The following is a 27,935-nucleotide window of genomic DNA, read 5'->3' as shown; positions in this document are numbered from 1 at the left end:
AATTATGGTCTTGGGCCAAATCCAGCCATCCATTTAGTAAACAACATTTTATCAGAGCACAGTCATGCCTATTCATTTATGCACTGTCTATACATTGAGTCGAGTAGTTAGGACAGAGACCTTCTCCCCTGCAAAACCTGAACTATTTATTATCTAGCCTTTTACAGAAAGTTTATCCATCCCTGTGTTAAAGTGTAAATCAGATTGTGCCACCATCTTGCTCAAGACCCATCCAGGGCTCCCTACGACCCTAGAGTAAAGGTCAAATGACTCATCTGGAACAAATCATCTAGCCTCACTCTACAGGAGAATCCTCATCTGTGAAATGGGAGAATGAAGAAGCCTACTTCACCAATTTAGAGCAAGATTTAAAAGAGGCAATGCATGTTTCAGAAGAGCTATTTTTAAAAAATGGTAAAATACACATAAAATTTACATCTTAATCGTTTTAAATGTACAATAGTGTTAAGTATATTCATATTGTTGTGCAACCAATCTACAACTTTTTCATTTTGCAGAACTGAAATTCTATGGCCATTAAAAAACAAATCCCTGTTTCTCTCTCCCTTAAGCCCCCAGGACCCATCATCCTACTTCTGTCTCTAGGAATTTAATTACCCTAGATACCCCGTGTAAGGGGGAATCACATGGTATCTGATCTATGGTGACTGGCTTGTTTCACTTAGCGTGAAGTCCTCCAGGTGCATCCATGCTGTAGCATGTGACAGGGTGTAATCCCTTTTTAAGGCTGGACAGTATTCTGCTGTATGTGTAGACCACATTTGGTTTATCCTTTCATCTGTTCATGGACACTTGTGTTGCCTCCACCTCTTGACTACTCCGAATAATGCTCCTATAAACAAAGGTGTACAAATGTCTCTTTAAAAAGATTCTGCCTTCAGTTCTTCTAGGTACGTACCCAGAAGAGCTAACTTTTATTGAGTGCTTCTAGAGACAGCCTCTGCTTTCATAATTCACACAGATCATCTCATTCCATCCTCACAACAACCCTACAAGGTGAGAAACATTAAGACCATCATCATTAGCGTGACCATATAACTTATTATGGTCGGTTTATGAAAAGCTTGCCAATCCCTTTGTTAAAGTCTAAATGAGATCACGGCACTGTCTTGCTCAAAACCCATGCATGGCTCCCTAAAGGTCAAATGAATTATCTGAAACAAATCATCCAGTCTCACTCTATAGGAGAATCCTCGTCAGGTTAGAGACCGGAGAACTCCTGAGAGGAAAAGGAGTTCCATTACTAACTATACCAGGACGGCAGGCACAGATGGGGGTTGTCCTGGGCAAACCAGATGTCAATCATCATCCCCATTTTATAGATTAAAGATCAGGTAACAGAGCAGTGAAGTCCCCTGCACAAGGTCCCAGAGTGAGGGAAGGACACAGCCAGAATTCAAACCCAGGCCAACCGACTCAAGCTTTCACGGCTAAGCACAGTTCTATGTGCTTAGCACAAGGTACGGCAACAGCCAGCAATTGATGTGAGGTGTCTCATTATGGGCTCTTCAGGCTGGGGAGAGGGGTCTTCAGGGGGTTAAGAGTCATCAAAGGCTGAGAAAGTCAGAGGGGTGAGGGGGAGGCTTTTCACGCCCAGGAGTGAGACTGCGGATGCCAATGTGTCCATACTGAATGTGAACTTGCCCATGGAGAGGAAGCAGATGCGTGGGTTTCCCACCGTGCTTGGCCATGGCACCAGGGACATTTTGGACTGAAAAATTATTGTGGGACTGTCTTTGCAGGATGCTGCGCTGTATCCTTGGTCCCTATGCATTAGATGCCAGTAGCATCCCCTTTCCCAGTCGAGACAACCAAATGTCTCTAGGCAAGGCTCAGTGGCCCTGGTTGCAAACCACTGAATCAGAGAAAGGGCAGAACTGGGGGAAACAGGATGTTCTCTCAGGTCTGGGCTTCTCAAAGTGTGGTTCTGAAGAGGCAGCAGCCTCTGGTAGAAGTATAATTTCTCAGGTTCTGTCCTTGACCTGGGTCAGAATCCCTGGGGGTGGGGCCCAGGGGCTCTGTTTCCAACACAAGCCCAGGCATGCCTGGCAAGCACTGTCTTTGACCACAAAAGACAATTGCTGGGATCTCGGAGGACTAGGCACGAGAGATGTTACTAACGTGAAACCCGAAGAGGGATCCCAGGCAGATTGCAGGATGGACAATGAGGATGTTTTAGAAGCTGCCAAGGTCCTGTTGGTGACCAATACAAGATATGCTGTTATAACCAGTATAGGCTTTTCACAGGGCAGTTTGATGCTGTCTATTAAAATTTAAAATGGGCAAGCTGTTTGACCTGCCAATACCATTTCTCAGGATGCTCTGCAGCACCCAGTCTCAACTCAGGGTCCCCAAGAGAATTCAGCTCGAACGCCCTGGGGCATCCATTGTAGACATCAAATCAGCTTTTCTCTGATGTATCCAGAATGGTATTAGTTATGTACATCTTTGAGAGATCTGAGAAAACAGTCACTTAGTATAGCAAAAAACTGGCCACGACCTAAATGTCCCCCAGTAGGGCAATGATCAATTACACTGTGGTGTATCCACACACAGAGTAATATGGTCAGTTACTATAAAGAAGTAACTTAGGTCTCTAACCCTGGGCAAGCAAACAGATCTCAGACCTAGACATGTGCAAAAAAAAAAAAAAAAAAAAATTCATGTAACTTGTGAATTCTTTCATCCCGCAGCCAGATACTATTAATATATTTTACAAGTTTCCAATTTATACATCAGTTTCATATGATTTATGATTCCCCTGTCACAAAACCACACTCTTTTTTTTTTTTGACATGTGTTGAGTTTAGATATCTAAAGAAAAACAAAAATGTACACACAAGTGCCACTGCTCAGATGGGACTGACGGATCAAGATGGATTTTCCCCTTATCTGTAATGTTTCAGTTTTTTAAAATAATGAGAATGTATACAGTCTTGACTTGAGGAATTAGATTTTAACAAACATTCTTTCTGCATTATTTGGGCAAGTTCTTACAAATTGTGAAGAGAATTCTCCTTTCCCTGCCTTCTCACCATCTTTTCGCTTTGGTCGCTGGAAGCGTCACGGGGGACTGGCTCTTGGCAGCCTCCCAGTTCCTCTGAAAGGTTTCTCACTCTATCCATACCACACTTGGAGGTGAGCTATTAATTTGCGCTTTGTGGCCCAGCCTCGATTCTGATTTAGGGCAACATAAACCCTCCTCAAAATTGCAAAGAATAAATTAGTTTACTAATTTCGCCATTAAAAGTTTATCAAAGCAAGCATGATTTCAACCGTCTCTTAATCAATCACCATTTTCCGTGTTTATCTCCTATTCAATTTTTACCACAGGGTTCTATACACATCAATTTGTCTGATGTTCTTCCTACATATGTTTTAAATTACTTTATCATTGTATAAATTTCACAGCCATTAAAAGGCTCTAATACCAGAATGGCTGACATGGTGTTAAAAATTGAATTCAATTCCACGGGGTAATAAATTGTGACCTAAATCCAATCTCTCATGGGTGACTGAAGGATACAATGAAAAATTATTGCTTTGTCATTTTTACACTAACACAAATATACCACAGCAACTAGAAACTGGCAGAGAAATAGGAGGTGACCGCGCCTGGCTATTTCTCACTCCAGGCAATGAACTGACTTCAAATACAAGTCCTTAGTGTCTCGGATGGCATCAGCGGCCCCCTCCAAAAACAGGTGAATTATCTGACTGTGTGGGTCTCTTTACAAGAGACAGATTGAGCAAAAGGAGGAAATGAAAGCTGCAAAGGGCTTGCTTCAGCCTGAATGCAGCTGCTCCCACAGACACCAAAGTGCAGTGGTTAAGCCCCTTGCCATGCCACTGGAACCAAAGTCTCTGAGCTCAGAGCCTGGGGCTCTGCTACTGGTGAAATGTGTAAATCTCGGTAAGTTTTCTCTCTGTATCTCAACTTCCTTGAATACAAAGTTGTTAATGAGGAATACATGAGTTAATGTAGTTAAACCTTCTTAGGATAGCCCTTGGCATTTAACAATCCCTACTGTAGAGGTTAAGCGTTATTATTTAAGAGCAGTTTCTGGTACAGAGACCTTAGCTCCCTGTTCTTTCTGGCTGCAGAGAAGGTGAGTAACAAATATCAATAGCTAGAGAAAGGTGTTGACTAACATGCGGTGCATTTTCCTTTATCTCTGGAGAAGCTAGATCAGTCATTTAACACATCTGATTCCACACTTACTAAGGGTGCCACAGAGCAGACAAGCTAAGGCGTGGGTTTTGAAGTTAGGCAGAACTGGGTTTGAGTCCAAGGTCTGTCACTTGCAAATGTGACCCTGTGCAAGCTACTTAACCTCTCTGAGGCTCAATTTCTTCATCTGTTCAGAGGGACTAGAGAACATCCTTTCTCCGGGGCTGTGCAGGAGTCGTGATGAGATCACACATGAAAAGTGCTTGCCTCCACACCTGGCATTCAGGAAGTGCCTAAGAAATATGGGTTCTCGTGTCCTAGCCCTGTGCAGGCAGGGGCTGGAGATCCAATGCTGGAGACTCAGGATCCGCTATAGCAGCCAGTCTCAACTCAGGGTCCCCAAGAGCATTAAGGGGACTCAGCCCTTGTGGCTCAGTGTGGGCTACAGAGGACTCTAGCAACCACGCTATCCTGTGACATGGGCCCCAGCAGGGAACAGGCAAGGTGGTTTGGGGGCACACAGCTTGAACACCTCACACAGACTTTGAGAGGTGCAGTGTGGGGAGACGGCATCACAGAAGGCTTCCAGGAGGAAGTGGCATTGATACGAATTCCCAGCTCTCGACTGCCAAATAATTTGAGAGAGGAGAAAAGGCCAGCTGGTTTTGTTGACTTATGCAGAAAGGAGAGATAGCTAGTCCCTTCGCTCTAGGGCTTTCTTTCTTTTTTTCATTGGCCATGTCTGGGTTCCTTCCTTCTTGGAGAAAGTCTGTTTTGGGGGCCCTGGGTGGCAGACACACAATCAGTTGTGCCCAAGGAAGCAAGCCTCTCCTGGAGCAAGAATTCTATGCGCTCTTCAAATCTCCATTCTCTGCCGTGTTCTGAGGCAGCTACTGTGCAAGAATTCATGGAATGCCAAGAAAAGCATCACAAACCACCCTGCCATGGAAGCAAGTCTCCCATGCCCACCTGCAGGCTTCCAGAACCACAAGAGCTGCCAATCGAGAGGTGGCCTATTGCTGACTTGTAACAGGTGCTTGGTAAATATTTACTGGCTAGACCCATGGAATAATGAAAGTACACTCAAATACAGTATTTTATTCAGCAACCTGAGGAGGCAGAGGAGGCACTTGTGCAATCTGTTTTATAGGAAAGACGTGAGGCTCAGAGAACACAAGTGCCTTGTTCAAGGCTTTTACAGCCGATCAAGTGGCAGAGGGGCCACAAGTCTTTTGAGTTGAGTCTGGTTCAAAGGCTTCTCCTAATCCAGTGTCAGCTCAATGACAGTGAAACAGCCCAGGACACTGAGTCTATGTCATTGCTGGAGGCACTGAGGATTTCCTTCCATGGCTTGGCTGTCATTAGAAACAACACTGTAACAGGAGGCAAGACCTCCCAAGGATGTGTACCCTAAGTCCAGGGCTAAGAACCTGGGGGCAGGGGTTGCTTTCCTGATCCAAGATGACCTCTTGTTCAGGGCTCAAAAGTGGAAGAAGCATAATTCTCTGGAGAGAGGATGTGAGATCTGACCCCACAGTCTCAGCCGGCCAGAGACCTATTTTTGGGGCTGATAGGGTTGGCTGTGTCCCCACCCAAATCTTAAATGGTAGCTCCCATAATTTCCATGTGTTGTGGGAGGAACCTGGTGGGAGGTAATTGAATCATGGGGGCGAGTTCTTCCCTTGCTGTTCTCGTGGTAGTGAATAAGTCTCATGAGACCTGATGGTTTTATAAAGAGGAGTTTGCGTGCACAAGCTCTTTCTCTTGCCTGCCACAATATAAGATTTTGCCTTCCACCATGATTTTGAGGCCTCCCCAGCCACATGGAACTATGAGTCCATTAAACATGTCTTTCTTTATAAATTACCCAGTCTCACGTAAGTCTTTATCAGCCGCATGAGAACAGACTAATACAGGGGGGCCTACCTTCCCCTCAGGTCTCTGGCAATTTCAGTTCAGAACTGAGAGATGCCTCTGTTTCCATTCTCCTTGCTCAAAGCAAACACACAGATCCTCTAAATCCAGCACTTTTAGGAATTACAACTTGGCCTATGAGCAGATTAACCTTTTTGCTTATAGCAAGAGGTCCCCTGTTGGTCTTGTGAGTGTTTTAAACTAGCAACACCTCTTCCTACCCAAGGGCCTTTGCACACGATGCTCCCTTGACCTGGAATGTTCCCCTCCAGCCTTTCCTCTAGTTAACTTTTACCACCCTTCATCTCTTGGCTCAACTATAAAACACAACTGTGCATCTCCCCAGAATTGCTGTTGCAATTTTACATGTGAATTTTTTTTTTTTTTTTTGAGATGGAGTCTCACTCTGTCATCCAGGCTGGAGTGCGACGGTGCAACCTCAGCTCACTGTAAGCTCCTTCTCCCGGGCTAAAGTGATTCTCATGCCTCAGCCTCCTGAGGAGCTGCGACCCAGCTAATTTTTGTATTTTTAGTAGAGAGGGGGTTTCACCATGTTCGCTAGGCTGGTATCAAACTCCTGACCTCAAGATCCACCTGCCTCCCACAGTGCTGGGATTACAGGCAAGAGCCACCACACCTGGCCTACACGCACATTTTAATGATCATTTGTCCCTGTGTTTCACTACCCACCTTAAACAGGCTGCAAGCTCCCTGAGGACAGGGATTCTGTCTGCTTTCCTCCCAAATGAATCCATCCAAACTAGTTCCTGGCACAAACAGGGGATGCTCGATGACTAATTGTTGAATGAGGGTATACTGAAGGGAGCTGGAGACAGTTTCAGGTCCCAAGTGGTAGATGCCATGCTGAGAACACCACCTCCACAGAGTCTCTAGCTGTCCATTTCCATCACTTTGCTTGGTGCACACAGGCCTCTGTAGAGACCCCAGGATGAAGGAAGGTTGAGCCACTGAGGCTAAAAGCAACCACGTTATCTTCTTTCCCAGTGATGGCAAGACTGAGGCTTATGATATGCCAAGCATGAGATAGTCAAAGATGAGTATGATCAGGCCCTTGGCATGTCTTTCCCCACCATCTAAACTAATGTCAGGCACAAAGTAGCCTCTCGATAAATATTAAACGAATAAATGAACTCAGCATATGCAAAGACTAGGAACTGTTCCATTCGCAAGCAGTTTAATTCTTAGTAAGTTCTTCCACAATGAGACCAAATCTATTTCTGTTCCTTCTCTATGCACTTAAGTAGTTTTTTTGTTTGTTTGTTTGTTCTGAGATAAAGTCTTGCTGTGCCACCCAGGTTGGAGCGCAGTGGTGTGATCTCAGCTCACTGCAACCTCCACCTCCTGGGTTGAAGCAATTCTCATGCCTCAGCCTCTTGAGTAGCTGGGATTAGACATGCGCCACCACACCTGCCTAACTTCTATTTTGTTTTGTTTTAGTAGAGATGGTGTTTCTCCATGTTGGCCAGGCTGGTCTAGAACTCCTGGCCTCAAGCACTCCACCCACCTTGGCCTCCCAAGGTGCTGAGATTACAGGTGTGAGCCACCACACATGGCCTGTAGGCACCTATCTAAATGGTCCCCACCTCACCTGTCCTCTCACCCTACTCTATGTCTTCAAATAAATCATTTGAGTCATATCCAAACATTAGATTGCAGATGTGACTATTCACTTATCACCTCTGGTCTCTGCTATTCAGGTAGAAGCTCCCTGAGGGTACAGTCATCTAGATGCACAATTGATTCCCAGAACCAATGGACATGGTACCCAAGTGGGACGAGGTGTTCTCTGCTCTTGTTCACTGCTCTAACCCCAGGTCCTAGAACAAGGATTGGCAAACTACAGCCTGTAGCTGTCTATTTTGGCATGGCCCTCGAGCTAAGAATGGTTTTTACATTCTTAGGTGGGTAGAAAACAAATCAGAAGTAGAACAGCATTTCACAAGTGAAAATTATGTGAAACCCACATTTTGGGGACCATAATGGCTTTAACTGAAGCATGCCCACGATGGTCATTTGTTGATGTGTGTTTATGGCAGTTTTCATGCTACAACAGTAGAGCTGAATAGCTGAGACAGAGACCATGCATTTTATAAAGTCCCAAATATTTATGATCTGGCCTTTTACAGAAACTGTGTGTGTGAGGTCCTGTCCTGGAGCATAGCCTTGAACGTGGTGGCTGACCAATGAATGGGTCTGCTGATTTTCTCTGGATTTGCCAGTCGCTTGCCTTTCCCTAGCAAGCCCAAGGAAGACCTTTGGGACTAGTTTTGTCCAACTCCAGTGAACTGTTGTTACTGGATACCTCTTCCTTCCTGGGCTCCCTAGAAGGAGATGCCAAAGGGCCCAGTTGGAACTGCAAGGGTGGCCTTGAGAAAGTGAAAATTATGTGAAACCCACATTTCGGTGACCATAAATGACTTTCACTGAAGCATGCCCACGATGGTCATTTGTTGATGTGTGTTTACGGCAGCTTTCACGCTACAACAGTAGAGGTGAATAGCTCTACCCCACCCACTTGGCCAAGCTGTTCCGGGTTAATGTGGCTTCATCACATCACTCTCATGAGCGTGGTACCTTTTAACTTTTCACAGTTATTCCATCATTTTCTCATCACTGATGATACAGCAAAGGACCTGGGAGAAACTAGTATCTCTGGCTGACAAATGGGGAAACTAAGGTACTTATCTGGGGCCACTTGTGACACCCCCAGTTCTATTTTCCCTCCATTGCGGCTGTCAGGCACGCTTTCTAGAAGCTGGCTACTCATGCTGTGTAGTTACCCCACCGCCCCCAGGGCAGGAGGGATATAGAAGAGACTGCCCTTAAGCAGCTGGCAGTACCACCTGCCAGCCTCTCTCTGCAGTGAGTGGCCAGCCTTCCCCCAAACATCCCCATTCCAAAAATCCATTCCTGCAAAGACTGATGGGTAAAGACAGTTTGCTGCTGCCACAAAGAATCCCCTTCTGTTCATCCTCATCCCTATCAACTGCGCCAGGTTCCCCAGTCATGTGCAACTTCCTTTGCCCATCACCCATTGGAGAACTGCCACCTTCACTCAGATGCCCAGACCTGGGTTCCCCGCTCAAGTCCAGCCCACCCTGCTCCCAGCCAATCACCTTCCCTGGAACTTCTCACATTTTTCATTTCTAATTCTTCACCCAGATGTCTAGACTGCAGACCCACAGGTCACTTACAGCATCTATGTGGTGTCTTAGTAAGACCTAGCAAGGGTGAAGAAATGCAGGAGCAACCTAAGGAGCCAGCAGGGCCTTTCTTGGGACATTTTAACTCAAGACACAGGGCAGCTGGCGGCCGTGAGGGCCACTGTACGGAGGGCGCTTCCTGACATGCAAGTGTTCAAAATGTAATGAGGCAGAAAAAGCTGTGTCACCTGGCAGCTGGCGCTTTGACAATGAAAGGGGCAGAGGTACACCCTTCACCCAGGATCCATGTGTTCCCTGTGACCAGGGCTTCTGGGGAAGAGGTGGTCCCGGAAGGCTTCCCAGAGGAAGCGCATTCAGGATGGGATCTCGAGAGGCAAGAGGTAACAGCCAAAGTGGGGTGAGTGGGAGTTGCGGGGACAGGGAGGGGGCTGGGGAGAACTGGAAGCTACTGGGGCTGTGTCTGAAGAGCAGACCCAGCAAGATGTGGCTGAGCAATGGCTGACACCGTCAAAGCAACCCTTTCCTCTCCTTTCCTCTTCTTGTCACCCCTTCATTTATACAACTCCTCCATCGCCACTATTAGGTTGATGCAAAAGTAATTGTGGAAAAAAAAAAAAGAAAAAGAAAGTAATTGCAGTAATACTAACAAGCCAAGCATATCCACTTAACTTCCCCAATGCACTCAGCATTTTATATGCGTTGTCTCATTTTAGCCAACCACCCTATAAAGATAGAAGATGAGTTTTTGTGTCCATTTTACTGTGGAGACCGAGTCACTGAGAGGTTAGGGTTCTGTCATGAGTAATGGCAGAGCCAGGAATTAAACCCCCTTGTCCAAGCTGTCCTTGACCTTCAATCCGACCTGGTTCATTCCCCTGAAACACTAGGAGCTCCAGTTGAATGACCAGAGACCCTAGGGTGTGTGGCTAGAAACAAGTTTCTCCGAGACCATCCCTGGGGGCTGATGCGGCAGAGCCCCTTCCCCAAACCTCACTGCATCTCCCTCTGCATGGCTGCCAGTGGACAGGGATGTTCCCGAAAAGGGATGGAGCTAGGGCTTCCTTCTAAATCCCTCTTCTTTGGAGAGCAAAGGAGAAAAGTCACGAGAGCAAGGAATGCCTCACAGAAATCCAACCATCTCCTAGGCTTCCGGACTCGACATTTTCCCTAGTGGTGGTGGGGCGAGGGGACAGACAGCGTGAGGGACGGGAGGAGTGGGGGCCCTTTACCGAAGTCAACATTTAAAATCTATTTCTCTTCCCCTGAATTTTTCAGACTTGAAGCCATGAGGAATCGTTTCCTTAATTATATTCAACTTCCGGCATCCTCTTGGCTGCAGTTTGGGTGATGTTGCGTTAAACAAAACGAGAAACACAGGGCATCCATCTGTGTGTACGCACATATGTATATGAATAGTTACTCATATATTAAATTTCCCTCCACCCCTGTCTCCATCTCCACATTTAGCAAAGAAATAAAAGGACCACTGGGCTGAAGCTCAAATCCCTCCTAAGCAGAGGGAAATCCGGGTGTCACGGTTTCCAGAAAGGGAACACAATCTCTGTATGGGGTGTAATTACATCTTAGCTTTCTGCAGAAGAATAGTTTATGGCTTAAATGCTATTAATTGTAAGCCGTTTTGTTCCATGGGAAGTTGTTCATTGATAACTACTCAATTAGGGTTATTTTGCAATTAGTCTATTCACAGTAAATTTATTGCAAAAGGGGGAGTCTGTGGTGTAGCAAATTAAAGCGTCGCTGAGGCTGGGTGTGCAATGGCTTTTAAATGCCAATCTTATTAACTAGCTCACAGGTCCTGGGTGGGTGTATCATCCTGGCCAGTGCAGAACAATCCCCAGCAAACTCACACTGCAAAGCCATTCGGAGATAACCTCAGCGTGACCAGGAAAAGTGCAGGAACCCCTGGCCTAAGATGCCGAGGTTTTGATTTTTCTGAACAATTGTGGAGCAGTCATAAAGCGAATAGGGATGCAATGTACACTAGCACTACCAGGCACAGTTCTCAGCTGTGAACTAGGCCCTTGGAAACCCTCTAAGCTAAGGTTCTCCCCTTTGCAGATGGAGAAACTGAGGCACAGAGAGGTCAAGCAACTTGCCCAAAGTCCTACAGCTTGTGCACGGGACATCTGGGATTCGGATCCAAGTGGTCTGGCTCCACCACCCCAGGCTCTTAACCATAGACAGCACCAGCCCCCCTTGTTTCCCAATAATGCCCTGCCTTCTCCCTTGCAACTCACTCTACTGGCACCAGAGAGAGAGAGAGGGAGACGGCCTACAGGTGGAAGAACAGCTCTGGGGCTTGACAATTTTAGATAAAGTGACTCTTTTTGCCTCCCCAAGAGGGACAGGCTTATGGAAAAGGATGCAGGCTCTGTAACGTGAGTTCCAATACCAGCTCTGTCATCTGCTGACCATGTGTTTCTCGCCAAGGACTCCCCTTCCTTGAGCCTCAATTTCCTCACTGACAAAAAGGGTTCATGATAGACTTAGCCTGTAGGGCTGGTGTGGGGACACAGGGTGACAAGGCAGTCTTGTATACATTAGCACAGATGACCCCTGAACAACACAGGTTTGAACTCTACAGGTCCATTTATACACAGATTTTCTTCCCTCCCGCCATCCCTGAGATAGCAATAATACCAGCCTCTCCTCCTCCTTCTCCTCCTCCTCAACTCAACATGAAGACAAGGATGAAGGCCTTTATGATGATCCACTCCCACTTAGTGAACAGTAAACATACTTTCTCCTCCTTATGATTTTCTTAACTTCTTTTCTCTAGCTTACTTACATTTACTTATTTATAATTTTTTTTGACAGTTTCTCTCTGTTGCCCAGGCTGGAGTGCAGTGGCACAATCTCAGCTCACTGCAGCCTCCACCTCCCGAGCTCAAGCGATTCTCCTGCCTCAGCCTCCCGAGTAGCTGGGATTACAGGCATGCACCATCCCACCTGGCTAATTATTGTATTTTCAGTACAGACAGGGTTTTACCATGTTGCCCAGGCTGGTCTTGAACTGATGACCTTGGATGATCCACCTGCCTCGGCCTCTCAAAGTGCTGGGATTATAGGCATGAGCCATCGTGCCTGGCCTAGACAGTATATAATGCAAGTAACATATAAAATGTGTGTTTATCAAGTGTTTATGTTACCAGTAAGCTTTCGGTCAGCGGTAGGCTATTATCAGTTAAGGTTCTGGGGGAGTCAAAAGTTGTGCTCTATTTTTTGACTGCAAGGAGGTTGGCACCCGTAACCCCAGAATTCTTCAAGGGCCAACTATAGACAGTGATAGCATTTTGTAGGGATAAGAAAACTAAAGCCCAAGGGCCAAATCCAGTCCATGGCCTATTCTTTTTCTTTTCTTTTTTTTTTTTTTTTTAGAGGTGGGGTCTTGCTCTGTCTCCCAGGCTGGAGTGCACTGGCGCGATCTCAGCTCACTGCAACCTCTGTCCCTCGGGTTCAAGCAATTCTCCCGCCTCAGCTTCCAGAGTAGCTGGGATGACAGGTGCACGACACCATACCCAGCTAATTTTTCTGTATTTTCAGTAGAGATGAGGTTTCGCCATGTTGGCCAGGCTGGTCTCGAACTCCTGACCTCAAATGATCTGCCTGCCTCGGTTTCCCAAAGTGCTTGGGTTACAGGCGTGAACCACCACGCCTGGCTGGCCTATTTTTATAAGTTAGATTTAATGGGAACATAGTGCATTTGTGTATGTGTGGTCTCTGGCTGCTTCTGCCCTATGACGGACGGTAGACTTGAATAGTTGTGACAAAGACTGGCCCCCAAATCCTCAAATACTTAAGATCTGGCCCTTCCCAGAACAAATGTACTGTCCCTGATATACAGAAAGAGCTCAATATTATCCTCATGGAATGGCATTCAACTCAGGCCTCCAAAACTTCTCCGCCAGGCACAGGTTAACAAAAGATTCTGGAAACGCTGCACTCCACTTAATTATTGCTACACTCTATGTGCCAAAGCTAATCAAGAATATAGACAGGAACCACATGGACCACTTAGACAAGGCTGAAACTGCAAGGGAGAAAGGAAGCTTTCCTTTCTAAATCTTTCTATTTGAAAGTATTGTGTAGGCCAGGCACTGTGGTCCAGGCCTGTAATCCCAGCTACTTTGGGAGGCCAAGGTGTGTGGATCATTTGAGGTCAGGAGTTTGAGACCAACGTGGCCAATATGGTGAAAACCCACCTCTACTAAAAATACAACAATTATCCAGGCATGGTGGCAGGCGCCTATAATCTCAGCTACTTGGGAGGCTGAGGCAGGAGAATCACCTGAACCTGAGAGGTGAAGGTTGCAGTGATCTAAGATGGTGCCACTGTGCTCCAGCCTGGGCGACAGAGTGAGACTGTCAAAAACAACAACAAAACACACACACACACACACAAAACCAGATATAAAACAAAAGTACTGCATAGACACATGCTTGCCACTAGAAACTAAAATAATGTAGATGCACTTGTTAAAGCTGTCCCTACTGCCACCCGATCCCTGCAGATAGGGGCCACAAGGAAGGTTTGCTGTCTGTCCATCCAGCCCTCTTTCTGTGTACTTAGTGTATATGGCCACCTCCTATCTGAGCTAAATCCTCTATTCTGTGACCAGTGCTAAACACAGAGGCACACATTTAAAATGAAAACCACCTCGAATGAACTGGGTGACCTGGCATAGGTCTCTTCCCCTCTATGAGCCTCATGTCCTTATCTGTCCAGGGAATCGAATGAAGAGTTCTCTAAGAGGTCTTTCTAGGCTACTTTTCTGGGGAGCCATTCTCATGTTGCACGTCCTTTCTGCATCAAGAGAGTTGTGTGAACTGAGCATCTGCCTTCTCAGGAGGACACCAGGCAAAGCCTTGTGTAGCTCCTGGATGCACCAATGCTGGGGGAACGGAAAGCCCTTACTTCCCAATTCTGCAGCTGGCTTGATTATCTGATTCTATGCCTTGACATTGAGCAGCACCTCAGTGGATCCCTTCCAGCTGTATCTGTTGACCCTGACACCTCCCCAAACTCCATCTAGCTTGACTCTGACATGCCCCCAACCCCACTGGAGCCCCCAGAGCTCTCTGTTGCCTCCTTGCTGGCCTCCATGCTCAGTTAAGGGTCTTTTACCTTTGACGATAACAAAAGCAGGTGTTGGCATTTGGATTTAGAAGCAACAAGGGAGTATTGTGAACCTTTGGCCACTTCGGGAGTGACAGCTGGGCTGGCTTTGCAGTGTGGCCCAGTGAGAAGGAGGGATGGCCAGGAGTAAAGAGTGAAGTAGGCTCCCAGGGATGGTGGAGCAAAAAGACCCCTAGAATACAAGCTGCTCCCTGGACAGAAAAGAAATCCAGGACCTGAGAGCAGAAAGGACTTTCCCTATTAGCTGGTAGCTGAGCTTGAATGAAATCCACACCCGTTTATTTCAAATGCATTCCTCTCTGTTTGTTGCTAGTGGCACCAACTCTTTGTGGGAAGGTGCCTTTTGGATGTTCTCACCCTCTCCACAGAGAAAACCATTGAGCAAACGAATTCACAAATGTCTTGAGAAGTAAGATCTTCTTCGAGGAAAAAATAAAATTTGAGAGTGTTCCCAGAGGCTGGATTATCGTAAGCTAAGGTGGCAGGGGCTAGCGGGAGGGAAGGGGACATGCCCTAAACAACAGTGACCACAAGTCAATAACCAGCAACCACGTGGCTGGGTCACGGGTACATTGGGGTTCTGTCTACTCTGAGTGGGTCTGAAATTTCCTGCCATAACAGTAAGCTTGTAAGGTCACTTAAAGGCCACGTGAACTTGGGAGAGGGATTTTACATCTCTCGTCTGAAAAAAATTGGGCTCATGACATCAGCGTCAGCCTCACAGAATGGTGGATGTCATTAACAAATTGACTGCACAGAGCCTGGTGCGGTGTCTAGCACACAGCGAAACCTCACTAGCCACCTGCGGCTGCTGTCATTCCCCTTCCCAGGGCACTAGAGAAGGGGAAAATCACCACCAAGAAATATACATCAATGGCATGATTACACATGTGCTAGTGAAAGTGGTCTCCCCATCTTCAGAGGGCCCCTCCACTCTGCCTGTGAATTTCTGGATCAGAGCTCTGATCCCTCCCTATGTCTCAGCAAGAGAGCTGGTTTATCAGCAGGACATCAGCACATAGAAGAGTGCTAGTGAGGGGAAAGAGGGAGGGGAAAAGGAAAGAGCAAGGAAACATGGAAGGAAGGAAGGAAGGAAGGAAGGAAGGAAGGAAGGAAGGAAGGGAGGGAGGGGAAGAAAGGAGGGAAGGAGGAGAAAAAAATTAGGAAAGAAGAGGGAAAAAAGCAGGAAGGAATGTAATAAGGGAAGAAAGAAAATAGGAAGAAAAGAAAGGAGAGAAAATTAAAATAAGGAAGAAAGGAAATAGGAAAGAAGGAAGGGGGAAGAGAGGAAAACAAGGAAGAGAATGAGAAGAGAGAAAGAAGAAAAGGAAAGGAAGAAAGAAAGCAGGAAGAAAAGAAAGGAAGGGAGGTAAAAGGAGAATGAAAATAAAGGGATGGGAAGGAAAGAAGAAGGGAAATAGGAAGCAAATGAGGAAGAAAAAGAAGAGGGAAAGAGATTTTCAATAAAGAAAAATGGACAGAGCCTCTGAAGTTAATGCAACCAATTGGAAACCTCTCAAATCATAATCAATTACAGTAATATTCATGTCAATTCTAATCCCAGTATTCTGCTGAAAGAGAAACCAAACCATATCAATACAGCTCCCTTGGCTCCTGCAAACGTCACATCAGCTCCTGATTCCACTATAATTTCATCCTTTGCCATAAACACAATGGGTTAAAGCACCTACAAAAGGTAACCTGATTTTACAAAATTTTTCTGATACAAGACTTCAACATTCAGGGACTACTACAACACATCAGATCTCACGTGCTCATCCATGGTTTGGAAAACAGGGCAGCCTTTCTCAGGAGCTCTGAGAAGGTGAGCAGAAAGGGGCTGGGCAGGAGGAGGAAGTGGCCAGGAGCTCTCTCTCTGAGCCACTGGGGCTGGAACTTACCCTCCAGGGGGCAGAACCGAGTCACCTTCTCAGGCATCAGCAGCCCTAACTTGTGGCGGCAGTAGGTCTCCCCAATCTCCTGGCGGCAGTGCTTGGACTTAGCACGGGACAGGGCAGAGATGGCCTCCTTGCCCGAGATGTCACACTTGGGGGGCTGGTCATACTTGGTCTCGGGGGAGCTGCCCCCAGTTTTCCTGGCATGAGGCAGTCTGGACACATCCTTCCCACGGCTGCTGTTGGCTGCGGCTCTGTCCCCGGGAGGCAGCACCTCACCGGGGCCTTTCCCAGGGAATGCGTGTCCTTTTCCTTTCTCCTGCTGTTCCAGCTTCCTTTTCAAAAGCTCCTTCTGTCTACTCGGTGGCTTCTTCGCCAACTCAGGCTGGTGCTTCTGCTTTTGAGTCCTGGGTGCGAAGTTGCTGTTGTCGACATTCTCAAAGTCTTTGGGGACAGAGTTCTCGTTGTTGCTGTCCGTTCGCACTTTCTCTTTTGGCTGGTGAGAAAAGTAGCCATCCTGGAGAAGAGGGGAGAGAAAGAGAAGAGAAACTTGACTGAGCGATCATGTTAAGCAGACTGGCCTTAGAAGAGTGAGTCATACGCACATGGAAGCCTGGGCCATAGTTTCACATCCCACTTTTGCTACTGGTTTAAGCTCTGGTAAGATGTTTCTCTCTGGATCTCAGTTTCCCCATCTGGAAATACGAGATTTCCAACCAGAAACGAAGGCTTTTTCAAGCTCTAAAGGGCCATGACTACAATTCTCAATGCTTCTTATTAACCACACCTTTTCAAGTCAGTTTCTTTCCTTGATTGTTTTGCCACTGGGTAACAAACACTGTGTTCCAGCGTCCTGTTTAAATTCCAGCTGAAAGTGCTGTGATGGTTTACTTAAGGGCTGGAAATGATATAATAAAGTTATAAAGGGAAAAACATTGGTAGGATATTATATACATTCCATTGCCTTTAGGACATGTTCATATATCTATGCCCGTAAGAGAAATCAGACCGAGCCGTTGTAAATTCTGTGGGAAAGAAACCAGCGGCATTTTTTTTTTTTTTAAAGAGGAATGTAGCCCTTGTAGGATAAACCTTACGCTAAGTCCTAGAGCAATGCAAACTTGTGACACTGTTGTGCTTTAGTTTGGCTCTTCATGTGTGTATGTGGAACAGAACTGATGAAGTCACTTGGGGTCGAGACAAAGATCAGGAGTCATTCTGGAGACCATGCGTGGCATGGATGTTTCTAGAAGGGCTGGACCCCAAACTCAGCTCCTCTGTGGGTAAATGGGTCCTGGTTACTTTGATCAGTTGAATGATCAAACGCATCATTCAACCAATGCTCCAAATTGTTTCTGCAACACGCTGCTTCTGCTTGAAGCTCATTCCCAAGGCCTTAATCTGAAAGCGTATCCAGTGTCCTAGAACATGGCCCCTTGACCTCTAAAACCACATAGAACAGTAATGGCTCCATATACCTGCCCTTGTTGCTATGGAAACACAGGGGCAATGAGCAGCATCCCTGCTAGATTTCCTTTTAAGGAAGGCTGAAATATGCCTTTAACCAGTTCCCAAGGAAAAAGGCATCAGGGCCTGAACAACGGAACTGCAGTGGTAGCCAAGAGCAGCTGACCCTCAGCAAGGCTCCCACCCCAGCAGGTCAGCAAACAACTGTTCGTGTTTTTTATAAATAAAGTTTTATTAAGACACAGCCACATCTGTCCATTTGTGTATTGTCTATGGCTGCTTCCTGATACAATAGCAGAGTGAATAGTTGTAATAGAAACTGTCTGGTCTGAAAAGCCTAAAATATTTCTATCCTAAAATATTTCTACCCTTTAAGAAAATGTATACAGAACCCTGCTCTGCTGGAGTGTGAGTTAAAAGGCTTCCTCCTCTTGGACTCGGTTAATTGTTTCTGTCCTCACCATCCATCCATATATGACTTAGTGATGGCCTGGAAAAGAAAGTGCCCCTAGGACCGGGTGTGGTGGCTCACACCTGTAATCTGAGTACTTTGGGAGGCTGAGGCGGGTGGATCACTTGAGGTCAGGAGTTCGAGACCAGCCTGGCCAACATGGCAAAATCCTGTCTCTACTAATAATACAAAAAAAAAAGCTAGGGGTGGTGGTGCACACCTGTAGTCCCAGCTAACTCAGAAAGCGGAGGCAGGAGAATTCCTTGAACCTGGGAGGCAGAGGTTGCAGTGAGCTGAGATTGCACCAATGTATTCCAGCTTGGGTGAGAGTTAAATTGTCTCAAAGAAAAACAAAACAAAACCAAAAAAACAAACAACAACAAAAAACAAAACAGATGCCCCTCTAGCCTCTGCTGCATTGCTCCTAGCTGTAAGCACGAATTTCTCCTATTTGGTGGAGGCTCTGACACTAAGACACCTTGTGGCCACTCTGTAAGCTGGGTATGGCTATGACTTTCATTTTGCAGATGGGGAACTAAGCATGCACGAACAAGTGACTTGCCCAGGGTCACCCAGCTAGTTGGTGGTGAAGCTGGAATTCAAACCAGGCAGATCACAGACCCCACACTCTGGGCTACCAGGGACACTATCCACTTCCAAGAAATTGTATGATCCTTATTACACCCACCACCCAAAACCCTTAAGCATTGCAAGCTGACACTGAACTGCAAGATCTGGCCCCTTCCACCCAGCTAAATGAATCTGCTCTAGGTGTGTGACCTCCAAATTGCAATCTTCAGGCCGGCCAGTGGCCTACTGTGTTGCAGAAAGTCATAGGAAGACAGTAAGCAGCGGCCACAAAGCACGTGGAGTTTGAGGCTGCAGAAGCTGGGAGGTTAACAAGGCAGGAAGAAGGAAAGAGATTCAAGAAAAAAAGAGCTGATCCATCCCATATTGGGTCACATGGCGGCTACTGGTCGTACACAGGAACTGCTTTTACATCCAGATCTATAAGTGAGGGCCTTCTGCTTCTGGTCTTTCTTATTCTCCCACAGAGACCTACAAAATATCCCCTTCGGTGGGTACCTAGAGTACATCTTTAGTCTTGTAACCTAAACAAACACTGCTGATGTTCCTCTTTTCCCGTTTTTCTATCCAGAGGCCCTTGAAGAGTCCCAAGCAGCCTCTCAGACACATTTTCTGAGCTCTTACCACCAGCCAGGCACCATAGTAAGTTATTCACAGGTATTACTTAATAGGGTACTGACAATTGGATGTATTCGCCTTGCCGTTTTATAGAACAAGGAGCCAATGCTTGTTGTGATACATTCTTCAGTATGGATCACGTGCTAGGTGCCATGCTAAGCCCATAGATGGAGTATCTCACTTAACTTCTGGAAACAAGTTCCAACACAGGCACTTACAGAAAAGGGTGGAAAATAACGTTGGGGATGTTAAGCCATTTGCACAAATTCATCTTGGGGAGGCGGTGAACTTGCAACTGCCCGATTCTAAAACCTGCTATTGTATCACACCTCTTGTGTTTTGCTGAGAGGTAAATTGAGAAGCACTGAGCTCCCCTGCAGTGGAATGGGTATCACCCTCTTTGCTCATATCAGCATCTGTCGGGATGAAGCTGATGGGCAGGGGTGGCATTCAATAAAGCTATGAAAAACCATTTCAGTTGCATTCCTTCTAGGCAGGTGTTAGAATTGCATGTCCCTATCCCTTGCACGTTCGGCACAGACAAGAAACATGGTATGGCCAAGAGCGGTCACTGGAACCCATAAGGTGTCATTCACTGGATACCACAATATCCAGCCACCCTCCTGCTGGTGGAGGTCATGCATCCTGAGTGAGGCCCATGTGGAGCAGAGACTCCACCAACCCTCAGGGTGCAGAAATTGACCCCTGCTTGCTTTGAGTCACTGAGATTTGGGGGATCTGTGTTTCTGTAGCATCGTCTAACTCATCCTGATTAATCCAGGAGCCAACCTGATCTCCTTTCTTCCTTTGAGCTGACTTAGGTACAGGAGCCAATTTTTTTCTCCCTCCAACAGACAGAAAAACCTATTTGACGACTCCCATGCTCCAAGAACATAAATTTAAATTCTGTCCCTAAGCCCATTTTCTAGAAGCTTCTAGAAATGTCTAAAGGGCAGGGAGTAAGCCAGAAGAGCTACTGCCCTAATGGACATGTTCATTTTCTCTCTTCAGACATATCCTAAGTGTTATTCTTGGGCTCTTCTCTTTCCTTATTATCAGCAAGGTTCCCCACGACACAAGAGAAAACTTCCACAAACGCCCATTTCAAAAGCTCCTGTTCTCCATCACTTTCTGGCTGAACTTCACCAAGTAAAACCAGACAGAAAACACTACGATCATCTCCCTCCACCCTCCACGGTCAATGATGCTAATCTGACAATCAGAGAATGGCCAATTCCTCTGGCTAATGTGTAATACCAGGAAGAGGCACCACCATTGATTCTAACTGGATTCATGATTAATACCCGCTATCTATTCAAGAGAGGCCACCACAATGGCGATGATTAGCTTGTGGTGGCCCTGTGAACTTCTGCCTGGCCCCGGATGCTACTCAGCTGCCACGGGAAATAAAAAGATTCGAGTGTAAGAGGGAAGGAAAATATTTGTCTTCTGGAATGAAGAGCTCACAGATATTAGATCGCTTCCAGAAAAGTCAGAGAGAGGCGCAGTCAGCGAGAACTGGAGGCCTGAGAATTCCTGTCCTTCAGAGTCACTGCCATTTTCTATAGTGATTGCTGGAGTTCTTTCTAGCTTTCCCCCTCCAATTCATTTTTTTCTTTTCTTTTTTTTTGAGATGGAGTTACACTCTTGTCACCTAGACTGGAGTGAAATGGCGTGATCTTGGCTCACGGTAACCTTTGCCTCCCGGGTGCAAGCAATTCTCCTGCCTCAGCCTCCTGAGTAGCTGGGATTACAGGCACCAGCCACCACGCCCAGCTAAGTTTTGTATTTTTAGTACAGATGCAGCTTCACCACGTTGGCCAGGCTAGTCTCGAACTCCTGACCTCAGATGATCCACCTACATTGGCCTCCAAAAGTGCTGGGATTACAGGTGTGAGCCACCGTGCCCGGCTCATTTTTTTTATTTACTAAACACTTTATTTTACTATGCAACAATATAGTACTACATGCAACATACAGCAAATTGTATATTGTTGCATGCACTACTATTTTGTTGACTACATATATATAGTCAATATATACTATATTGTTGACTGCACAGCAGATCTCTATGGCTTCTTCATTGTGCATGCATGATTGAGACGTTATGCCTGTCCATCAGCAACTCCCCATTCTCCTCCCCAATCCCCCAACCCCTGGCAACCACTATTTCACTCTCTAGTTCCAGGATTCTGACTATTTTCGACAGCTGATAGAAGCGGAATAAATACATGTACTATCTGTCCTTCTGTGACTGGTTTATTTCAGTTAGCATAATGTCCTGAAAGTTCATCCATGTTACTGCATGTTGCAGGATGCTCTTCTTTTTGAAGGCTAATATCCATTGTATGTACACGCCACATTTTCTTTATCCAGCTATCCAAGGATGGACGTGACATATCACCTCATGTTCCCCCTAACTCTTCATCTGGCTGCCAAGGGGTGAACAGATTTTGGCTTTTCTGTCTTTTCTGTGGAGACTCAAGATCGAGAAAGCCAAACCCAGGATCCCTTCCCTTTACAAAACCAATCTTGGGAAGTCTCCAGGCAGATCCATAGAAAACAACCATCATACGCCCAGCACCAAAGTGGCCCATGATCTGTGTCCTTTGAATATTCTTGAAAACTCTTTGAAGCAGACAGTATCAGTCCTCCTTAAGGGGAGGAAACTAACACAGAGAGAGGTTAAATAACTTGACCGAGTCCATGCTGCTAGTAAAGAAGTGACTCAAACTCTGTGTCTCAGTTTCCTCATTTAAAACATTGGGATGATAACCCCTTGGTATCCCATGGAGATGATAATAATACTCACCTTAGGCCAGGCACGGTAGTTCATGCCTGTAATCCCAGCACTTTGGGAGGCTGAGGTGGTCAAATCATGAGGTCAGGAGATCGAGACCATCCTGGCTAACACTGTGAAACCCCGTCTCTACTAAAAATACAAAAAATCAGCCGGGCGTGGTGGTGGTGGGCGCCTGTAGTCCCAGCCACTCAGGAGGCTGAGGCAGGAGAATCGCTTGAACCCAGGAGGCGAAGGCTGCAGTGAGCCGAGATCGTGCCACTGCACTGCAGCCTGCGTGACAGAGCGAGACTCTGTCTCAAAACAAACAAGAAAACAGCACCTCACCTCTTGGGTAATTCAATGAGGAAGAGTGTACGTAAAACTACTAGAACATGCGCACCACACAAAGCCGGAAGAAGAACGAGCAGCAAAGCAGACTGGGTATCTCAACCAATTTAACACTCTACCCCCTGACAGTCTCCGCCTAGAGGACAGATTGGTTATTATTTCTCAACTGTGACCAACTGGCATCATCTTCTCTACTCTTAATCAATCCAACTCTCTCACCTTGAGTTGTTTATGCCAATGCAACCCTTTGACTTACTTTATTTTAATGTACTTATTACAATGATTGCACATTCAAATGTTTGCGTGCAAGCTCCAAAACTCTAATTGCTCTGCTGTTGCCTTACCTCTAAGCTGCTGCTAGAATCCATTTTTATTCTGGAGAAATAATTAAATGCAATAATGTCCTCTGTTTCCATTCAACCTTGGGCATGTTTAGAGCCAATTTCAATCGGGTAGAAATATGCTAAACAATGTGGCTCCAAGAGGCAGGTTACCTGACCCACACTGCTGTTGCAAAGACACGTGGGTCTCTTTCCATTTTTCCCAGGTTCTCTTGGTTCAGGATGAATCTATACTTATTCTACTGAATCCCGGCTCCTTGTTCCCATTTCTGAGGGGTGGAGGTGGGTTGCTGTGATTTTTAAACTATCCACTTAGAGATAAACCTTTGCTCTTACTGTTTATGTAGAAAGAGCACCAAGCAGGGATGGGGAAGACCTGGGTACTAGTATTGCATTAGCTGGTGTCCAATTTTCTTATCTGTAAAATGATGTGTCCCGAATGTGTGTTACTAACCATTCTGAGTTACTCATTAATCAATGTATGCAATGAACAAATTTTGCCCCTTCAGCTCATTAAAAAAACAGTTCGATGGACCTTAAGAGACCAGGAACTGAGGAAAAGACAGAAGCTCCAAAGGGTATCCCGTCTCCTCCCAGCCCTATCCCTCCATCATCGTCTATAGTAGCAGACTGAGATTCAGAAGTCTGGACTCAGGAAGAAATGAGTTTGATTCCTCCCTTTTTCATTTGCTGGAGTTCTTCAAGCTGGGACAGAACATTTTGCCTCTCTTTGCCTCAGTTTCCTCAGCCATCCCAAGGAGCTGAAGACGGCACTTACCTCCCAGGGACTGAATTGATCAAGCATAGAAGATAATGCCTGACACGTGCTAAGTGCTTAAGAAACATGTATGTCTTAGGTTCCGTTCCAACCCTGTTGCACGCACTAACTCATCTCCATGAGGAGCTGATAAAGAAGATGCTATATTTTCTACCCATTTTTCAGATTGGAACATTAAGGTACAGGGAGGTTAAGTGACTAAATCCACACACCTAGGAAACAGAGGAGCCAGGACTTGAGCCCAGGCTGCCTAGGTCCGGAGGTCATGCCTTTCAATACCCCACTGCCTCTCCACAGCTATTTGGAATAGGGACAGGGCCAAAGGGAAACCCCAGCCAGGTGCACTGCTCAGACATGAGGGCGTCCGTCCCACCCGCTCATCGTGACCAGTTTACGGCTTCCTTTTGTGCCATGTGCACGCACAGACGGCTGGGTAGTTGTTTGCTGTTGAACTCAGTGTCCGAGGCTTCGTTCCAATCACCAAGGCTACCAAGGCCACTGGGAGGAACAAACGGGGAGAGGTCTGCACCTGCTTCCAAAAAGACCTCCGTGCCAGGGTAGGCAAATGGTGGAAGCGCAGTGTGCGTGGCTGTACCCATTAGGACATGCAATTACCCAGGCTGCCAATGCAAATAGACCTAACAGAGGCCCCTTGCCCAGCTCATTTGCATGCACAAAAGGTGGCTGGGCTGGCCAGCACTTAGAAACCCGTGGACCACGGCTGGACATGGGCAGGCCCTGCTGTAACAGAACCCTAAGTAAAAAGCCCTTTGCAATGTAGCATCATGTTAATGGGATGCAAAACACAGCACAGGCTGAGATGGGAAGGAGGGAGACTGATAGGGCTGAGTTGGAATCCGGTCTCTGCTTCTTAACTCTGAGATGGAGGACAAGAGATTTAACTTCTCAGAGCCTCATTTTTCTCATCTACAAAAGAAGGGGGTAAGAAGACCTACTTTGCAAAGGTAAGGTGGGGATTAACTAATATGTCACACACATATAATGCTATTTAACAAAACAACATTGGGTGAGAGGTTTGATGTATGTTAAGCACTCAAGTGGCAGCAGGATGATATTTCAAGCTAGCGCCTTGTCACCTGATGAGCAGGTCTGAGTCTTTTTGGAAAGTCAGGGTGTGGAGGCACAGTGGGTTGAAATCTGGACCCCGCCCTTTGCTCACTGTGTGCACAGTGCCTAACTTTGTCTGCCTCAGTTTCCTTCCCTGTAAAATGGGGACAATAATGCGTACCCAACCTAATGAGGCTGTCATGAGAATTAAAGTCAACACATGTAAAACACTTAATTTAATATCTAGAACTTAATAAACATTAGGTATACTTTTTTAAAATAGAATGAATGCTTGCAATGGTATTTAGTAAAGTGGTTCTTAAAGTGTGGTCTGGGAACTGCTGGGGGTCCCTGAGGCCTTCTCAGGGGATCTTTAATGACAAGCTATTTTCACCATAATATAAAGATGCTATTTTCTTTTCTGTTTACTCTCTTATGAGTGTACAGTGGAGTTTTCCAGAGGCTACATAACACGTGACACTGCAACAGAAATCAGAAGCAAATGTGAGAATCTAGCTGTCTTCTATTAAGCCAGGTGTTACAGAGATTTGTGAAAAATGTAAAACAGTGCCTCTCTTCTCCCTACATTTGTTTTTGTTGGGGAAAATATGCAGATTTTTCATAGATATATTTTATATACACAAGTAATAGGTACTATGACTGTTTTTAAGTGAATTAATAAACATTTTAAGAATGCCTTAGTTTCAAAGTTACTATATAGAAAACATCTGATAGAACCTACCTAAACTAAAGCTCTCTAGGGATCCTCAATAACGTTTGAGATATTAGGCAATCCTGAGACCAAGTTTGAAAACTGCTGACATAATACGTAGGTACAATCAGAAGTATCTACTGATTATTAAAATTAAAAGTTTAGGATTCTCACTATGCAGCCATAAAAAAGGATGGGTTCATGTCCTTTGTAGGGACATGGATGCAGCTGGAAACCATCATTCTCAGCAAACTATCACAAGAACAGAAAACCAATCACCGCATGTTCTCACTCATAGGCGGGAATTGAACAATAAGATCACTTGGACACAGGAAGGGGAACATCACACACCGGGACCTGTTGTGGGGTTGGGGGAGGGGGGAGGGATTGCATTAGGAGATATACCTAATGTAAATGACGAGTTAATGGGTGCAGCACACCAACATGGCACATGTATACCTATGTAACAAACCTGCATGTTGTGCACATGTACCCTAGAACATAAAGTATAATAAAAATAAATAAATATATATAAATAAATAAAAAAGAAGTCAAAGTAATAAAGGGCACCTACAAATGTTAAGCATAAAAAAAAGACAAAAAATAAATTTAAAAAAAAGTTCAGGATTCTTTTATGTTGGCTGTTCCGCTATATGCCAAGCCTTTAGATTTGTATTTTACTTCCATACACAATACACACACACACAGAATAGAGAGAAATTGGAGTTGAGTGACTTTTTTTTTTTTTTGAGACGGAGTTTCGCTCTTTGTTACCCAGGCTGGAGGGCAGTGGCGCAATCTTGGCTCACTGCAACCTTTGCCTCCCGGGTTCAAGCCATTCTCCTGTCTCAGCTTAGCTTTCTAAGTAGCTGGGATTACAGGTGCCTGCCATGACGTCCAACTAATTTTTGTATTTTTAGTACAGACAGGGTTTCACCATGTTGGCCAGGCTGGTCTCGAACTCCTGACCTCAGGTGATCCACCCACCTTGGCCTCCCAAAGTGCTGGGATTACAGGCGTGAGCCACTGTGCCTGGCCAATAAATACTTTTATATAGAGAGAGGAACCCAGGCCCCTCAAGTCCTGAATCACCCTCAGGGAAGAAGAATGACCTGTTGTCAAGAGTGGGTCCTTGATCAAACGGTAGCCAGCCTCCCCTGCCCCCTTTTCCTACTGGGTCTCAACCTTTACCTATAAAAACTTGAGTGAAACACTAACATCGTTTTTCTTTTTCTATTTATTTTTTTATTTTTGAGACAGGGTCTCATTTTGTTCCCCAGGCTGGAGTACAGTGATATGATCACGGCTCACTGCAGCCTCAACCTCCTGAGCCCAAGCGATCCTCCTGCCCCAGCCTCCCGAGTAGCTGGGACTACACAGGCTTTCACCACTATACCCAGCTTTTTAAATTTTTTGTAGAGACAGGACCTTGCTATGTTGCCCAGGCTCTTCTCAAACTCCTGGGATCAGGCAATCCTTGGCTTCCTAAAGTGCTGAGATTACAAGTGTGAGCTACCAAGCCTGGCCTGAAACACTAACATAGTTTCTAACAGTTCAAGGCCCCATCCCTGGGATGACCCCAGCTCCTGCTTAAAGGGACTGCTTTAGAAAACGCAAGGCTGCCAAAATAATTTACTGTTTGTTCCAGCTAACAACTCTAGACAGGGCATCATCTCCCAGCCTCTACAAGAGAGCAGGAGCCAAACTTCATAAACAGCAGTTAGCAAACCCATTTGGGTCTCACATAGACCAACCCTCCCTTCCTGCGTTTGGTAATTCTTCACTTCCTTGACTCCACTGAGCTCATCTCCCTTCCCTCCCTCCTACCTCCCTCCTTCTCCTATTATTATTATTATTATTATTATTATTATTATTATTATTATTATTAATTATTTTTTGAGATGGTGTCTCCCTCTGTTGCCCAGGCTGGAGTGCAATGGCATGATCTCTGCTCACTGCAACGTCTGTCTCCCAGGTTCAGGCAATTCTCCTGCCTCAGCCTTCTGAGTAGCTGGGATTACAGGCGTGCGCCACAACACCCAGTTAGTTTTTTTTTTTTTTTTGTATTTTTAGTAGAGATGGGGTCTCACCATATTGGTGAGGCTGGTCTCGAACTCCTGACTTTGTGATCCGCCTGCCTTGGCCTCCCAAAGTGCTGGGATTACATGCATGAGCCACCGCGCTCTGCCTCCTTCTCTTTTTAAAACACCCAGTGACCTCTGAACAAATCCAAGTTGAGTTCTGTTCCATGCTGGACGCTTTTTCTATTGCAACAGGCATTACTGATTAAATCTGTCCTTACCACTTTCATAGGGTCTGGCTTTGTTTATGTTTGACGCGCCCCAAGGCCACCTAGCCTGGACCTCAATCCTGCAAGGCTAACTCCTTAGGGTAAAAACCGAAGAGCCCAGCAAAGCATGCTCAGAGCCGAGCCCCTG

The 27,935-nt window shown here is 45.9% G+C and overlaps 1 protein-coding gene across 1 annotated transcript in view; it reads right to left on the bottom strand.

The window, feature by feature from the left end:
• The window catches only part of XYLT1 (xylosyltransferase 1), a 373,789-nt gene that overhangs the window by 141,339 nt on the left and 204,515 nt on the right, over positions 1-27,935 (bottom strand). Inside the window, exon 3 of the mRNA XM_023189714.3 lies at positions 16,351-16,861. Within this exon, the coding sequence (XP_023045482.1) occupies positions 16,351-16,861 (511 nt within the window). The remainder of the gene's footprint in view (positions 1-16,350; positions 16,862-27,935) is intronic.

The sequence above is a fragment of the Piliocolobus tephrosceles genome, chromosome 17 (assembly GCF_002776525.5).
Source record: "Piliocolobus tephrosceles isolate RC106 chromosome 17, ASM277652v3, whole genome shotgun sequence".
Lineage (NCBI taxonomy): Eukaryota > Metazoa > Chordata > Mammalia > Primates > Cercopithecidae > Piliocolobus > Piliocolobus tephrosceles.
Note: the sequence above shows the minus strand (reverse complement) of the source record. Positions and strands in the feature narration are given on the sequence as shown.